This window comes from Triturus cristatus, chromosome 7, assembly GCF_964204655.1.
Source record: "Triturus cristatus chromosome 7, aTriCri1.1, whole genome shotgun sequence".
Taxonomy (NCBI): Eukaryota; Metazoa; Chordata; class Amphibia; order Caudata; family Salamandridae; genus Triturus; species Triturus cristatus.
In genome coordinates, this window is record NC_140590.1 from 538,357,180 (window position 1) to 538,375,195 (window position 18,016).

Here is an 18,016-nt window from a genome sequence, read left to right on the forward strand (position 1 = left end):
TAAAGTATTTAAGCAGTACCAAACCAGTAATAACGTTGAAATGCTCAACAATAAAAATCCCAAGCCAAATTAGATAAATAGAGTGAAATGTAATAAAATGATACCAAAATAACAAAAATCCAATAAGGGGAATCGGGGGAATACATTTTTTAAGTTTAAGTTGGGAAAGAGCTAAGAAGCAAAAAGTGCCAATTATTGTCCGTATTTCCAGTAGATTGAGACCTAGGTGAAATTTGATGCCAACCACAAAAGAGTACAGGTCGAATACACCAGTCAAGTTCATCTCCTACAGTGAAAACAGGGTTTGAGGTATTTTCACTGTAAAGATGTGTTCGAGGCATATGAGCTGCAGATTATACACTGTGCATAGCTCGCCATCTGGTGTTGGGCCCGCATGTTTGCAGTTTGTTTTTCCTCTTGGAAAGTCTTTGGAAGTCACGAGTTCGTGACTCCTCCCTTGGTTCGTATTGCGCATGGGCTTCGGCTCCATCCTCAGATTGTTTTTTTTCCGCCATCGGGCTCGGATGTAATACTTCGCGCTCCGGTTCCAAACTTTCCAGTTCACTGATCGACGCAAAATCCTCGCTCATCGAGATCCTTCAGATAATAAATCATCTTAATCACCTTCTATTCGCCACTTCTTCGATTCCGGTCGTCGACGGCGGCCTTCGGGCCTATTCCGGCACAGGTCTCGGCTGATGGAAAGAACTCCTTTCAAGAAGTGCCCTCGATGTGGGTCCAAGTTTCCCCACACCGATCTCCACGAGGTGTGCAACCTCTGCCTCTCCCCTGAACACGAGGCTCGAGACTGTCCCGCCTGCAAGTCTTTTCGCTCCAAAAAGACTATTCGAGATCGACGGGCTAGACGCAATATGGCGCACTCCTCGACCTCCGATCCAGTCGACATCTTCAGGGACGACGTCGAAGCTCCGGGACAGCAGAACATCGAAGAGGAGGACGACGACCTCGTCAGTGCTTCCGAGGCCGATGATTCAGATGTGGAGGACATCACCCCGGCGCAGAGGGTCGTGAGTACAATACCCCCTCCCACGCCGACACCCAAAAAGGCTTCGGTCACACCTTCGCCTTCGGGCCTAGGCAAGACCAAGGATACTGCTTCTCACACCCCACCTTCGGGCCCGGTAAAGAAGCCTATTAAGCCTTCCGGCAGCTCGGGCTCGAGCCAGCCTACCATCGGTACCGAAAAACACCCTTCAGCACCGCAGAAAAGATCGGCCTCCATCTCCACACCGAACCCAGTACCAAAGCCTTCGGTGTCGAAACCTGCCCTGCCGGTGCCAACCAAACAGCACAAGGCCCTCGGCACCGACACTCCCGTGCCGAAGCCTCCTTCGGCGCTGAGCAAAAAATCGGAGGTCCCAAAGAAGCACGACTTGGACAAGCCCAAAAAGCCGTCGGCCCTGAAAACTTCGGCGTCGACCGAACAACCAGTGTCGCAAGAACTTTTTGCACCGGATCCTCTCCAAAAGACACTCACCAAGGATCCAAAAACTGGACATTTGACATTGTCTACAAAAAAGAGACACTTGGACAGCTCCACCTCCACCTCCAAAGAGGAAAGACACTGCTACCTCCCCTTTCAGAGTACCTTCCCCTCCTCCTCCACCTCCTCCACCCTCCCCACCTCTACCCTCTCCACCCCCGCCTCATCGTTCCCCAACCTTGTCTCCTGTCCCAGACGACTTAGGAGACCCATTTTATGATCCAGCAGATGTGCCACAGGATCCCACCCCTACTGGATCTCCAGACCCATGGGACGACTATAATAATCCGGACATCCCAGATGTCCCACAGGATGACCTTTACCCATCTAGGCCATCCCCACCTGAAGATTCCTTGGGTTTTCACCACCTATTACAAAGGGCGGCACACTACCACGGGGTGGAGTTACACACTGACCCAGTGGAGGAGGATTTTCTCCTAGACACCTTTGACGACGCACATAGGTCTACTGCCATCCTACCTATGTTAAAAGGGGTGATGCACCGGAGGTCTTTAAAGACCCAGTCAGGGCCAGGGTCCTAAACCCCCATATAGAGAAGAAATACAAAGCCGCCCCCACAGACCCTTCATATATTAAAGGCCCTGCACCTTTGGATTCCCTAGTGGTATCTACAGCTAGGAAACGCTCCAATTCTCAGGCATCAGGCGAAGCACCACCACCTGACAAGGAGTCCATGCTCCTAGACGCGTCAGGGAAGCGCACTGCGTCACAAGCCGCCAACATATGGCGTATCGTCAACACGCAAGCGCTATTGGCCAGATACGACAGGGCACATTACGATGAGTTAGAGACCATCATGCACCATCTCCCTGAAAAATATAAGTACAGGGCCAATGAATTGATCTAAGAGGGAAAACTAATAACTAATACCTCTATTCGCTGTGCCCTAGATGCAGCAGATTCAGCCTCCAGGGCCATAAACACCAGTGTCCTTCTACGTCGTCATGCCTGGCTCAGAGTTTCAGGTTTTAAACCTGAGGTACAAGCCTCTTTATTAAATCACCCATTTGACCAAGATCATCTATTTGGCCCAAAAGTTGATGAAGCCCTCGAAAAGATGAAAAAAGATACTGACACGGCGAAATCTATGGGAGCCCTACAGTCACACACTCCTAGGCGCTCCTTTCGCCGCTCTTCCTTTCGAGGCACGGGCAGAGGCTACTCCTCGGATAGTGCATCCACGTCCTATAAATCCACTCCTCAATCTACCTTCACAAAGGGTTATCAAAGAGGCGGATACAGAGGCAGTAATAATAAGGGCAGAGGCAAATTAAATACCGCCCGCTCTGCCACACCTACTACCCAATGACTTTCCCCCGCTCCCTCCAGACCATTCCACTCCGGTCGGGGGCAGAATACAACATTTCATTCACGTCTGGGAGACAATCACCTCAGACAGATGGGTGACCCAAATTATTCAGTCAGGGTATTGCTTAGAACTAACATCTGCCCCCCCAAACATTCCACCCAGGCACCGCCCTATGTCTCAAGAACATACTGCACTGCTAAAACAGGAGGTAACCTCCCTCCTGCAAAAAGGAGCCATAGAGCAGGTCCCCATAAATCGGCAAAATGAATGGGGTCTACTCCCTGTACTTTCTGATTCCAAAGACAGACGAGACTCTACGACCTATCCTAGATCTCAGACCTCTAAACACTTACATACATTCAGACCATTTTCACATGGTAACCCTTCAACAGGTTCTCCCACTTCTCTCCAAGAACGATTTTCTCACCACTCTGGACTTGAAAGACGCATACTTTCATATTCCAGTACACCAGTCTCACAGAAAGTACCTCAGATTTGTGGTGGACGGGCAACACTACCAGTTCAAGGTGCTCCCGTTCGGGGTAACAGCACCAAGGGTTTTCACCAAGTGCCTAGCAGTAGTGGCTGCACACCTCAGAAGACAGCACATTCACGTCTTCCCGTATCTGGACGATTGGCTAATAAAAGCCACGTCCTACGAACAATGTGTGCAACATACCGCCGCTACAGTCCAACTACTCCACCAGCTAGGGTTCACGGTGAACCATCAAAAATCCCACCTGGTACCATCACACACAAAACAATACCTCGGTGCCACCATAGACACCTCAAAAGCCATAGCCTATCCCAATCCTGCCAGGATTGCAAAGATACAGGCTCTACGCCAAAAATTAATATCTCAACACTCTCTCCCAGCAAGAGTGTTTATGCAACTGATAGGGATGATGGCCTCTTGCATCTTCATAGTGCCCCATGCAAGACTCCAGATGCATCCACTCCAAGAGTGCTTAGCGCGCCAGTGGAACCAGGCCCAGGGACAACTGGCAGATCTGGTGTTGGTAGACGGTCGCACCCATCGCTCTCTGCAGTGGTGGAACAACACAAACCTTTCCAGAGGTCGACCGTTCCTGGACCCGGTCCCACAGATAATCCTCACAACAGACGCATCGCTCTCCGGCTGGGGAGCTCATATGTTACATCTCACAGCACAGGGCACATGGACGCCACAACAGAAGTTACTCCACATCAACCATCTGGAGTTACTAGCAATCTTCCTCGCCCTAAAATCCTTCCAGACGCAGATTTCAGGCAAGGCAGTCCTCATTCGCACAGACAACATGACTGCCATGTACTACATTCAAAAGCAGGGGGGAACATACTCTCCACAGCTCTCTCAGCTAGCACAGAGCATGTGGAGATGGGCAATTCCACAAAAAATCTTTCTCCTGGCCCAACACATCCCAGGAGTCCAAAACACTGTGACAGATCTGCTCAGCAGACAGACTCAGCAGATCCACGAGTGGGAACTTCACCCACAAGTTCTTCACCTGTTCTTTCAGAAGTGGGGGCATCCACACATAGACCTATTCGCCACCCACGAAAACAAAAAATGCCCAAGCTTCGCCGCCAGATATCCACACCCATTGTCCAAAGGCAATGCGATATGGATGAACTGGTCAAACAAATTTGCATACGCTTTTCCACATCTCCCACTAATTCAATTAGTGGTGCGAAAGCTAAAACAGCATTCCCTAACACTGATCCTAGTAGCTCCAACATGGGCCAGACAACCGTGGTACACCACATTGCTGGAACTCTCAGTAGTACCACACCAAAAGCTACACCTCTCACCATGCCTCCTAACCCAGAACAATGGAGAGATCAGGCACCCGGACCCAGCTCAGCTCAACCTTGCGATCTGGCTCCTGAGGTCCTAGAATTTGGATACCTTAACCTTCCCCCTGATTGCATGAACATTATCAGGGAAGCTAGACGCCCTACTACTAGGGCATGCTATGCTGCAAAGTGGAAAAGATTTGTTGTTTACTGCCACAACAACACAATCAATCCTTTAAATGTGTCCATACAGCACATCATATGTTATTTACTCCACCTACAAAGGTGTAACCTAGCATATACTTCCATTAGGTTACACCTCGCTGCCATTGCTGCTTACTTACAGAACAGGCAGCACCTATCACTCTTCAGAGTGCCTGCCATCAAGGCCTTCACGGAAGGCCTCAAAAGAGTAATTCCACCCAGAGTACCACCCTCACCGGTCTGGAATTTGAATATAGTTCTCACACGGTTAATGGGACCCCCTTTCGAACCATTACATAAATGTGAGCTCCAATTTCTCACATGGAAAACAGCTTTTCTAGTGGCCATCACTTCCCTCAGAATGGTTAGTGAAATACAAGCACTCACTATACAGGAACCTTTTCTCCAAATGCATCAGAACAAGGTTGTACTCCTCACCAACCCAAAGTTTCTACCCAAAGTCATTTCTCCATTCCATTTAAACCAGTCGGTAGAATTACCAGTCTTTTTCTCACAACCTCAAACTGTTGCGGAAAGAGCGTTACACACACTGGATGTAAAAAGGGCTTTACTTCATTACATCCAACGCACACAACCTTTCAGGAAAACCAAACAGCTATTTGTCTCCTTCACTCCACCACATAAAGGCAACCCTATTTCTAAATGAGGGATAGCTAGGTGTATTGTAAAATGCATACAGATTTGCTACCACAAAGCAAAACGAATGCTATTGATTCCCATTAAAGCCCACTCTACAAGAAAGATAGGGGCTTCTATGGCTTTTCTAGGAAACATACCACTAGATGACATATGCAAAGCAGCCACATGGTCAACACCGCACACTTTCACAAAACATTACTGTGTAGATGTGCAAACCAAGCAACAAGCTACTGTGGGCCAGGCTGTACTCAAAACACTGTTCCAAACTACTGCAACGGATACCGGTGGTCGCCGCTAGGATTGGGTACTGCTATATAATCTATGCACAGTGTATAATCTGCAGCTCATATGCCTCGAACAGAATATGCTACTTACCAGTATGCATCTGTTCTCGGCATATAGAGCTGCAGTTCTATACACGCCCACCCGCCTCCCCGGCTACCTGTATCCGTTCCAGTCTTCTCTTATTTAGACACAACACACATGGGTTTCTTTACTGTTAACACTACGCTCCATCTTTCCCTGCTGGCGAAAAACAATCTGAGGATGGAGCCGAAGCCCATGCGCAATACGAACCAAGGGAGGAGTCACCGAACTCGTGACTTCCAAAGACTTTCCAAGAGGAAAAACAAACTGCAAACATCCGGGCCCAACACCAGATGGCGAGCTATGCACAGTGTATAGATCTGCAGCTCTACATGCCAAGAACAGATGCATACTGGTAAGTAGCATATTCCTTTTTTTTTAACAACAGATTTTATTTGGTCATTTTGCAAAACAACAAGCAGTGATCTTGTATTAGCTCGTTGAAGCAGTCGGACAATATGCACATCAATAACCATTTCCATAAAAACAAACAGTCCCTGCGAAACATGCAGGTGAAATAAAAATTTCAACAATATGCAGACAGTGGGCAAGTGTCGGGATACAGGACAGAATACAGCAGGTATGAAAAGCTCAGTCCAGTGAAATAGTAGAACAGGCAAGCAGTAAGAACTAGGGGGACCCTTGACAGAGGATGGCAGATCCCACTCAGATGTCCTCCTCAGGTAGAGTGGGTAAGTCGATCCCACGAGATGTCGCCCACCGCGACCATATCTTGCGATGTTTCCGTGAGTAGCCCCTGGCTTCGAACACAGCAATTTCAGCTCCCATACACCTATCAAATGTAAAGATATATTTAACATTAAATTCATACGTTATACTTTTAAATACCACACACCCTGCCATATGGGCAATAAGGCCTACATTGGGCTGATAGGTCGAGGATCGGATCCAACGGCGTTCCTTAGCACAAAATATTCGCGAAGGCGTGCTCGGTGGCTCTCACTGTTCATGCTGTTTCAACTGACGCCATTTGACGCCGTACCTTCGGATCTGGCACCTTTGCTGCCCTGCTTTGACCCAGCACTCATGTTTTCCCTGTCACAACTACCTTCTACCATCATGGCCAGCGCCGCCACTGCCACCACCGGCTCCGAAGTCACGGGCCCCACAGATCCATGTCAAACCCCTGCTTCACTCCTGTAGAGAGGCACAGAGACCACTGGAAGAGGAGAATTGCTGGGCACGCCTCCATGAAATCTTTGGTATGGACTCGAACCCTGTGGAAGGTCGTCTCTATGAAGACCAAGGTCAGGATCCCCTGCAAGATTTTCAGGTCCTATCATCAGCTGGTAGCCTGGATACTTCACCTGAACTGACCATGGAGTTTCCTGCTGGACCACCCACACTTGAGATGATGGCTCTATAAAATCATGTTCAGGGCTGCAGGGGCCTTGAATTTGTACTTGCCATCAGTAGAAAACAAAATGATTGTCCTCACTAAAGACTTGTTTCCCTCCTCAGCCACGTTGGAACCCTTGTTGCCTTTCAGTGAGGCTTTGCTGGCCCCTTTTCAGGTGGTTTGGAAAGCAGTCATCTACACCATTAGTTGATAAAATTGTAGCCCGACATTACCATTCAACACCAGGTGACCCGCCATTCCTTTCCACACATGCTCCTCCTGAGAGCCTTGTTATACAGGCATCCTGCTCAAGTACACATTTGGGCGGAACATTTTCCATGCCATGGTGCCATTGGACAGAGTCTACAAAAGACTAGAGGCTTGAGGCAAGAAAGCCTTTTCTGCCAGAAGTATGGCTTTAAAGTAATTAAACGTCAGATGTCTTCTGGCCTTGTATACATTGTGGGACATGGCCCAGATGACGCTACCACATATTCCTGCGGACATGAAGGAACATTTTCACGAGGTCATCGCCGATGGACAAAATGCTTCCTGTGAACTGCCTAAGCGGGACCTTGAGACGACTGACTCCATCGCCTGAGTTATTTGTACCGCTGTCTCAATCCATTGCCACGCTTGGCTTCGTACATCTAACTTTACTTCAGATGTCCAGTCCAACTTAATGGATTTTACCTTTGATGGGAGGTGTGCCCTTTCGGTGATAAGGCGGATTCGGCCCTGGACAGATTAAAAACATTGAGGGCCATGGCACATTCACTGGGACTTCATCCCTTCTTGATTTTGTGTCTATTGGAGAGGCTCCTTCTGTCTAGAAAATACCAGCTACTCCAGCAGCAACCGAACCCCCTAGTTCACCAATTCAGTGTTCGTTCCAGAGGATGGAACTGTGGATCCACCTTGCAATCCTCCTCTTCCTCCGCTGCGCCTCAAAGAAAGCAGGTCCAGTTTGTTGCTCCAGCCACACAGGGAGCCGGTGGAAAGCTGAATGTCCCATTCACTTACTGTCTGGAAGGCCATTCCTTCGGACCACTGGGTCCTTGAAATTATAGAAAAGGGCTACACCCTTACCTTCCTTCAGGTTTCGCCTGCCATCTCACCTCTTCAGATCAAGTTGCTATTTTGCAGCAAGAAGTGGCAGCTCTCCTTCGGAAGGAAGCGATGGAGCTAGTGCCAGACAGGAAATGGGTCATGGTTGCTACGCACTTTACTTCCTGGTGCTCAAGAAAGACTGTGGCCTGTGCCGCATTCTATATCTCAGGAGCCTGAACTACTTCTTCAAAAAGGAGATGTTCATGATGCTGACAGTAGCTCAAGTTATACGGACTGGATTTGCAGGATGTGTACTTCCGCATCCCTATTTTGCGTTTTCATTGGAGGGACTCACGATTTGTTGTGGATTCTGCACACTACCAGTTTGCAGTGCTACCCTTTGGATTGACATTGGCCCCACGAGTCCTCACCAAGGTGATGGCAGTTGTGGCAACATGTGCCAGACAGTCCGTTGTGCAGATCTTTCAGAATACTGTAGTTTGCGCCTTCTCTAGCTCAAAGAGGATGTGGCATTGACAACAAGAAGGGCTATTTAGCTGCCTGGTCTGCTTTCCTCCATCTGCAGGATCAGCCATCACTGTTTAAGTCCCCTATTGTCTTACATTTTCTTAAGGGCCTGACTCGCCTTTTCCATCCCACTCGATTTGTAGTTCCTCAGTGGGACTTGAATTTGGTTCTTATGTTCTTGATGGGGACTCCGTTTGAACCCCTACACATTTGTACCCTCCGCATGTTGACAACTAAAAACACTGTCTTGAGAGTCCTCACGTGTGCTAGATAGGTCAGTGAGTTGCAGGCCCTGAGCTATCCCCTGTTCACTACCTTCTTCCCAGACAAGTTTGTGTTGCAAAGCAGGGCTGCTTTCCTTCCCAAGGTGATCACTCCTTTACACCTGGTCCAATCCCAGTACCCTTCCAACCATCCAGCCTCCACCTCAATCTTCGAAGGAGGAGCAATGGTTGCATTGGTTGGATCGTAGATGGGCGGTTAATTACTACCTACAGCGCATCAAAGAATATCGCTCAGATTGCTAGCTTTTTGTGGACTATAATAGAGCCAAAAAGGGGAAGGAGGTGCAGAAGAGGACTCAATCACATTAGATCATCCTCTGCATTAAGATCCTCGCCAAGAAGGAGCCTGAAGCAATCTGGGCCCATTCCACCAGCTCCAAGTCCATCACTTCAGCACTTGCTCAGGGTGTCCCGTTGCGGAAATATGTAAGGCAGTGACATGGGCTTCCTTGCACAGTTTTATTAAGCAGTACTGCCTTGATGGGGAAGTACGATAGGACGGACAGCTTGCCAGTTGCGGTTGTTACCACGAATCGGTAGTGGGGCGGGGAAGGGAGCATGGGGGAAGAGGGGAGAAAATAAAAAACATGTAAAAACACTCCCCTGGCAGCCAGTTGGCTGTCCGGCCACCGCCTCTCTTCTGCCCTCTTCCTGGCTTCTATTAGAGCAGGAAGCAGGATAGGCTCCCTTAAGCCAATCACAACGCTGCAATGCAGCATTGTGATTGGTAAGCACGCAGGCTCCCCATAGCCAATCACAACACCTGCAATGCAGCATTGTAATTGGTCTGAGCACCGTGGTTCGGTGCTCAGATGGGGAATAGAATCCTGGGCATGTTCTCAGAACATGCAAAGTGCGCATGAATGTTTGACCGGTCCCAGAGGGCCGGCCTAGCATTCATGCGCACTTAGGAGGGTGCCACCGTTCCTTCCCCCTGCGCTGCTTAGCCCAGCCCCACAAAACTGCCGTAGCACAGAAAAATAAAATTATAATAACATTGCGTTATTATCATTTTCTTTTTCTTTTTTTGATGTGCTTTAAGGCAGTGGGGCAACGCTCCTGCACCTCGCTAGATCCATCTTGCAGGATTTCCCAGTCTGAATCATCCATCAACCCTCCTCATGGTCAGGGTATTGCTGTGAAATCTGTTCTACAGGTGAAGAATTTGCAAGTAGAAGTATACATCAGAAGAAAAGGTTACTTACCTGCAGCCGCGGCAGTGCAGGTATGAGTGGTAGGGCGGTGGGGCTGGGTAGGAGGCGGATTTCGACAGACGAAGACCAGGGAAATCTAATTATTTATTTAATTTTTCCTCATCCTTCGAAATCCCCCCTCACCCGGCCCCACCGCTCTTACCTGCACAGGCTGCGGCTGCGGCTGCGGCTGCTTACCTGCGGTGATGATCTTTCTAGTGGATTCTCTATCTATCTACCTGCAGATTTCTCACTGACCCGCCACCTCCCCGTTTGGATTGATGAATCATAGGGAAAGTTAATAGGATTTCATACTATATCTATATTTTGTTAATGCAAACTCACAAATATTTTACTACCCCTTTCTTGGTTGGCTTGTAAAAAAATGGAGGGAAAATGACGCCCATGCGCTGAGGTGGACACTTTATGGACTCTGGGAGGTTGCCTGGCATCACTTCCGGCGTCGACTGGGTTCAGTGCCCTCTACTGGTGGAAACTTAACTTTTAAGTTTTCCAGATCTAGTCTCATTCCTGGGGATTGTTCTACAGGTGAGGAATGTGCTGGTAGATAGAGTATCCACCAGAAAGATTGTTACTGGAAGTAAGTAGCATATCATTTAGAAGTGATCCCATTGGAGAGATTTGCCAAATGGTAACATGGACATCGCTCAATACCTTCGCCATAACACTACTATTTTGACTCTCATCTTGGAACAGAGACTTGGGTCAGGCTTTTCTCTGTGACATTGTTTCTTTCTGAATGAGTTCACTGTTCTGTTCAATGTTTTAAGTATTATTGAAGATGTCATGATGAAAGAAAGGTTATGTATTTGTAACCTGACTGCCTCTCCACTAGAACCATGCCAAAAGGTTAACACAGACCTCTGCAGCCCCTTCCTAAATCCCTAGTAGATTTGTGATAGGCCAAATTCTGTGGGGTACGACTGTCACAGAATTGCTGGACTCTGTCCATATAATTAAAACTACTAGGTCAGATTAGACATTCATGCCTCAACAAGAACTTTGGTTCTTAGTACAGTCTTTAGTACACCTTGGTCCTCTGAACCCTACCCTTAATATAGTATGTTTTGTCACTAGAAGTGAAAAATGTGGCTACCTCACTCATCCTGCCCCAGTATTGTCTCATGAAAGCTATGCCCATTTAAACAAGCATTGGCATAGCCAATAGGTCTCGCTTTTGGGACCTTAGAAGTATTTAGTTATGCAGCACAATATCCTTGGTGCAACAACATCAACTGTTGCATGGCTAAACACTTATAAAGTCCCAAAGGTGAGACCTATTGGCTATGCCAATGCTTGTTTTCTTTATTTCCTGCTCCTATTTGTCGAAACGTCCATTTTTCTGGGTTCCTTGTGGCAGCCTAAAGGCATTGTCTTTCAGCCCGTCTCCCTTATCCATGGCGCTGCGTTTTGCTTTAACCTCTCTGTCCCGTCTACATTCCTCAGTAAAGTTGTTTGTAAAAAGAAATTGCCTTGGCAAAACGGTTTTGTGTGGGCTACAGTATTCCGTAGCAAGGGGTTCACAGCACCTGAGCACAGGTTTACAATCCTCAAACGTTTTTAATACTTGCAAAAATGCCTCAATATCCACAGCGTAGTTCATGACATTTCCCCGGTGGTTGCTTCTGTGTCTGAGTTGAGAGTTTCACACCACCGATCCCTTTTCACAGTGGTTCACTGCAATGGGCACGGTTTACTTAGACTCTGCGAGGGAGGTAAAAGCTTAGCTTAGCTGTGCCATAGTCTTCCATAGCAGGGGGTTCACATGGCAGCTGCTGACCAAATAGACAATATTGGGCTACTCAGAATCATGTGAATAAATTGTTAACTTGTGAAACCAGGTGTGAGGTGCCTTATATTACATGCATTCCTGATATTTTTCCATGATACTCATCACAATTTAGTTGGGCTGCATAGCTCCTGCTTTGTGTAATCTATTTGTTTGGGCCTCCTCATGTAATGTAGAAGTAGATTCTATTAGAATGTTTTTCGTTTGCTTTAATTACCCGTGCGTGTTTTGAGGCTGCTTTGATCCACTTGTCCATAGGAGAATTTTTTAGAGCGTCGGTTTATAAACAACCTTCGTGCCTATGGATGCATAATTGGTGTTAAACATGATTTCCCTCAGTTTATTATGCTTTACAGCTCGAGCCATCACCACAGTGCAAAACCGAACACAGAAAATGCTCATAGCCCATACAGCGTCGGCCCAAGAACTCTAATCCCTGTTTACTCGAAAGTGCACCCATGCCACATGCCACTTGCCCACCTTGGTGCTGGCAATAATTTAGAAGTAGGGGGCGCTGAATAATCGCCATGTGCACCACTCATACTCCCATAGGCCAAATACCCATGTGTAATATGGCCCTCGGCTAGTATTAACGTGGTTGAAAATGAATACAAACAGCACTATGTTCTTGAGTAAAACCTCCTTCCAGTCTGGAAAGAACAGCCGCTGGGGTTGAAAAAAAGATGCAGGTTCGTCAAGAGCCTGTGGTCTTGAGACTTTAACCCAATCTTGAAAATGGCCACGGATGCGTTTTTTAGACCCTCATAATTTCTGAAACCCATGTAGGCATGCCTCAAGGCCAGCACACTAGCAAGCCTAGCTCCCTGGTGAGTCATAATACCGATGCGACTGTTTGCTGCTCCCCTAGGGTGAACCAAACCTTGCCCATGCACAAGAATAACCAAAACTGGGCTATACACACTAATGATTATCAGCTGCGGTCAAAACACCCATCCTTAGCTGGGCTCGAACTCCCGCTTCGCTAGTTAGGGAACCCAGGAGACATGTTTCCTGCTATCGGAAGCTATCCCGTGCGTACAACGTGCCCTGGGAACTCAACCTCTATTGCAGCACAGCATCACTTGATCGAATCGTGAAAACCCGTGGTGTCACTTAAAGGGGAGATTTAGTTATCCTCCACACACCAGTGCTGTCACACAAAACAATTATAAACCGTTCTAAGCCATGCATGATGACTCCCAAATCTTAATTCAGTGAAGTCAATGTGTAATCCTGCCAAACTTGCGTCCCCTACCATCAGACAAATTCTGTACGCATGCCTAAATGGTGCTGGATTAGTATCCTGTGCTATCGGACGATTCTTGTTAATGGTAATTAGGGATTTAATCTGCCTGGATTCAGAAAAAAGGGAAAACAAGCTTTCAAAAGCCGCGGCAAAAGTGAAAACGTTTCTCTTGCGGGAGCGAGCGGCGCCAGGAGCGATAATTGATAACACATGGCGAAAAAGCTCGCTCCCGCAAGAGAATCGCCAGACGTGCACGCGTTGCCACTGGAAGCAATGCAACGGGTGCAGGTTTTTGCCCGCAAAGCTGTGCCAATTACTAAAGGTATCTTTCATAGGCGAGACCTAAAAACTGCCTCTTACACATAATGTTATGCACAAACACATTTCAGAATATCTAATTAAAAATAAAAATCTTAGAATAGCAGTGATCTTTTCAAAGAACTGAATCTCTCCTAAAAACCTGTCTGTCTCATTCAAACCACAGTGTGCCCCACAACTACACATTAGAATGCACATCTTACCTGCATCTGCCTTTGCTACTTGTAACTTTTCTTTTAAGACAGAACTCAACAGCTTCTCCTTGAGTAACACTTCCAAACTGTCCACCTGATTGCTTCCTGTTCTGTGTTAATTTTTAGTCACACAGGCTGGACACCTAGTGAAACCTACGGCCCATCTGAGATCCCTATTCTTGCAGCTTCCTGACATCCTGTGCCATTCTCAGTTGTATGACAGTCAGTTATCACATTTCTTACAACCTGCAATCCTAATCTGCACTGGACTTTCCACAGTCCCCTCTAACATCAATATTCGTGCTTTCCGTCACTCTCCCTTCAGCCAACCTGTTTACAGACTCCTAATTGTACTTTCTATTTCATCAGCCTTCTTTCATTTGCACTATCTTACCCTCTATAATTCTATTTTTCAAAGTCTCAACTGTCTGTAAACTGCTAGTATTTAGACTCTTAAATTTATAATCTCTCTACCACCCTTCACCCCATTTTATGAACACCCAGCAGCTAGCGTTGAACAAACATTTTAACCATTGTGAATCCCTTTGTACCCGTTTTCAGCTTTCCCGCAGCCTTTAAATCTCATTCCACAGTTTACATGGAGGCTTTAATTCCCATGTTCTCAGCGTCTCTCCCCATATGCCCATACATTTGCAAATCTCACCAGTCTACAAGAAGACTTTATTTCCCATTTTCACATCTCTTCCGTTAATGCCCATACAACCACATGGCTGCCTTTAACTCCATTTATATAGCATCCTGCCAGCTTTTAAGCACTATTTTCTTATCCAACATGCTATTCCCTTTAGCAAACATCACATCATTTTGCTCGCTTTTAATCCCACCTTGCATGTCCTTTTGCTCACCCTCTACCCTCATTTTCCGCTGCTAATCCCATTCCTTCAGGCTTGTTCTTTCCTTGGCTATCAAATGCCACATTCTCTTGCCTTTTACCTGCTGCTTAATCGCTTTTAGCTTGTATTCTTACGAGGTGTACATGCTCTCCTTTTCACGTTTGAAATGTTAAAGATCTAGTGAGGGGAAGGGCTAGTGGGTTTTAATTGGGCTTTGCATGCTTCAGTTCAGACTCAGTGTCCTTTCTTTAAATGACAGATACGAGAATGTGCACTTTACCAAGAACTACGAGAAGTACATCAAATACAGCGTGGAGCAGGTGGGCGAGATGATCGAGAAGCTGTTCGACACATCAGCTTGAACTGGAGCACACTACTGACTGGACAGCAGCACTTCCTAGCCATCCTGTGGCCAACTCCCCTAAGCCCTCATCTGCTGGGCATAGAGTAACTAAGGTGGGATCGATCCCCGCCAAAGAATTAAGATGATATAAAGTTTTTTAACAAATAGTGATGTTTGTTTCCGTTTTTTTACCTATATCGTCATAATGTAAAAATACTGCAACAAGGAAGTCTATTAAAGGGAATTACCTGGAAGACAGTAACCTGCCACACAGGACCACATAGGATGGGATTGGCATGGTCTGCTTTGTCAGTTACTGCTTGGTTGGTTGGTCCTCTGGTCCTAAACATCAGCTGTGCACTGTTTCAGCACAGCTCTTCTTCAGTGAAAGCTGGGGCTACAAGTGAGGTACTCGTATGCGAACAGTGAACTAGAGCTGTGCTCTTTTGAGCATGAACACTTTAGGAAGTTAATAATGAATCCACTGTGTACATCTACATACTATTCTCTGATGCTTCATTGGGTACTGGTGAGAAGTGTGGAAGAGAAAAGAGAGATGGTTACTGTTTGCGTATTTTGGGGGTTTGGTGTGCAAGATGAATGATGGTATGTAGCATAGCCCACTGCCAGCTTTCTCTCTCTTGCCTAGGAAAGCATGTATTGTAGTAAGAATTCTGGAAAGTGCTTACTAAATTATTTTTGATCTATGTGTATTCCCAATTTTGACTTCAAAAACAAAAAAGCTCTTACTGTAGTGTAGTCACAGGACCTGCGGTTGCTTTATCTTTGTAAATTGAGTGACATAATTGGAATTGGGAAATCCTTGAAAAAAGTAGAATTAAGTATGAAGAAGTTGGACATTCATTTTAATCCTATTTATATTATTATATGGGAGAGGTGCAACTATTGAATGTCTTTTGCGCTTTAGCCAAATTGCTCAACAAAGTGAAGAAAACAGATAACACAAAAATAATGCGAAACAAAGTTGAGTCAATGACTAAAGACAAGGAGAAGAGAAGAGGCTGAACCAACAGATTTGTGTCACAATATATGAGGAGTCGCGAGGCGTTCCAATTTTTGGAGGCCAGAAGAGTGAAGCAGTGAAAACATGGTTGGGCATATAGATGACTTAAAGAGACAAGCAAGAACTACGAGGTAGAACGATGATTGAGGCCAGGGACTTCGCCGTGAATGATAGGAAAGTGCAAGACCATGGATACAACTAAAGGAAACAGAAAGGAAGCGAAAATTAACAGAAGATGAAAATGAAGCTAGAGGAAGTAAACCACAGGCTGAAATAGACACAATTGGATGCTCGTGGAAAAGGAGGGACAGAGGATTTAAAAGTAGATTGAAGATATTCAAGAGAATGTCAGCGTAGTCCAATTTTAGAAAGGAGGGGTCTAGGTTAAAAGGCATAAGAGTACAGGTGAGAATTTGCGGTATGGAAAGTATAGGACTGACCTGTGAGAGTCATATATCAAATTATATATTTTTTTAAATTAGGCGGTAAAACCGAGACTGGAATAAGTCTTGAATGTAGGCGAGGGTAGTATCGAACTATGCACCAATTTGTCGTGCCAGTGCCAACAATAAAGTGCTAGTGCCGAGCACTGGCAACCACAGACTCAAATTAAGCATTGGTTTTGAAGTTACGCATTACTATGGCATGAATTTACCAAGAGCTCCTTGGAAGGTGAGGGTCTTGGTCAATTGCCCACTTTGCACAAGCTTTAAATCGTCTCTGGCAGCAGTGACTGTTCTTCAGACCTGGAAGCAAGAATGGGGTCCACTCTCGCGTATGAACCCACCCTTATATGGTGCACTGACACTGCTCCTGCTGAGAACACCGTTAATACTATAAATAATAAACACAATCCCACAACACAGGCTCAGGGAAGAGGAAGTATCCCAGTTATGGGACCCTCACAAATTTATTCGAGAAAATATGTAGATACCTATTTCAGGGATAGAGATAAAAAGCAAAAGTAAAGAATTGGTCTTTAAGTGGCTTTTAGGGGGATACCTGCTCTGGAATCGCTTGATACCAGGTATCAATTCCTAACGGGTATCAATGTTACCCATTGAATTGTCCTATGGAGGTTACTTCCTCCATTTGCTTCTTTACACAGTTTATTGTTTTCTATTGTATGTGGCTGTTCTTGTGTTTCTTACTGTGACTTATTTTGCATCTCTTGTAAAGCGCTCCGATACACTCACGGGTCATGTTTGCGCTATATAAAACTTTATAAACAAATAAAATGCTTCAGGGGTAGTGACCCACCTACTCAGGAAAATCATGAAGCTTTTATTTCTTGTTTGAAAGCGATTGTGGCAATCTCCCGTTAACCTACAAAAAAAAAGCTTTTCTAACTATTCCTTTGGTTGGATCTTAATTAAACACACGTCAGCGCTTTTTGTGCAAATTGTGTTGCCCATAAATAGCTATCTGATTTATTGAAGTTCCCAACTGAGCCTGGTCAACAATTCAATACAGCTAAATATTGTGAAGACTCCATAAGGAAGACCCAGAATAATCACGTTTTCAGGTCATAAAGGTTTATTAATGGTTAAAATGTTAACAAAAGGCAAAATCATTAACTTAGTATCAAACAATAGTTGATACATGAATGTATCAATCAATATGAAGTTCAAATTAAATGAAAGTTATAAAAGAAAAGGATGGACTAGCATAGAGTCGCCTCAAAGGGAAAGGTTTATAAAATCTGTTCTCCCATAAAGAGAGTACCCTAAAACTCTTGCTCTGCTCTAAGCTGCATACAAGCATTTCTCTCTGTGCTTCTGAACTTTTATCTGCGCTGTACTAGTTAAATCACTTAATTTGCTACACCTTTCTCCCTTCTTGTTTTATATAATCTATTGGAAAAACATGTAAGTTAAAAACCCTTTCACACCTTTCAATGTATATTGGATGCAATATAAATGAGGGTGCTGCAGTCTCTTAACAAAAACCA

General features: G+C 45.8%; 1 protein-coding gene across 6 annotated transcripts in view; it reads left to right on the top strand.

The window, feature by feature from the left end:
• The window catches only part of EXOC7 (exocyst complex component 7), a 320,098-nt gene extending 304,890 nt beyond the window's left edge, over window positions 1-15,208 (top strand). For all 6 annotated transcript variants that reach the window (XM_085616945.1, XM_085616940.1, XM_085616944.1 and 3 more), the window contains one exon: window positions 14,958-15,208. In XM_085616945.1, the coding sequence (XP_085473071.1) occupies window positions 14,958-15,060 (103 nt within the window). In that variant the 3' untranslated portion in view covers window positions 15,061-15,208. The remainder of the gene's footprint in view (window positions 1-14,957) is intronic.
• The last annotated feature ends 2,808 nt before the right edge of the window (window positions 15,209-18,016 follow it).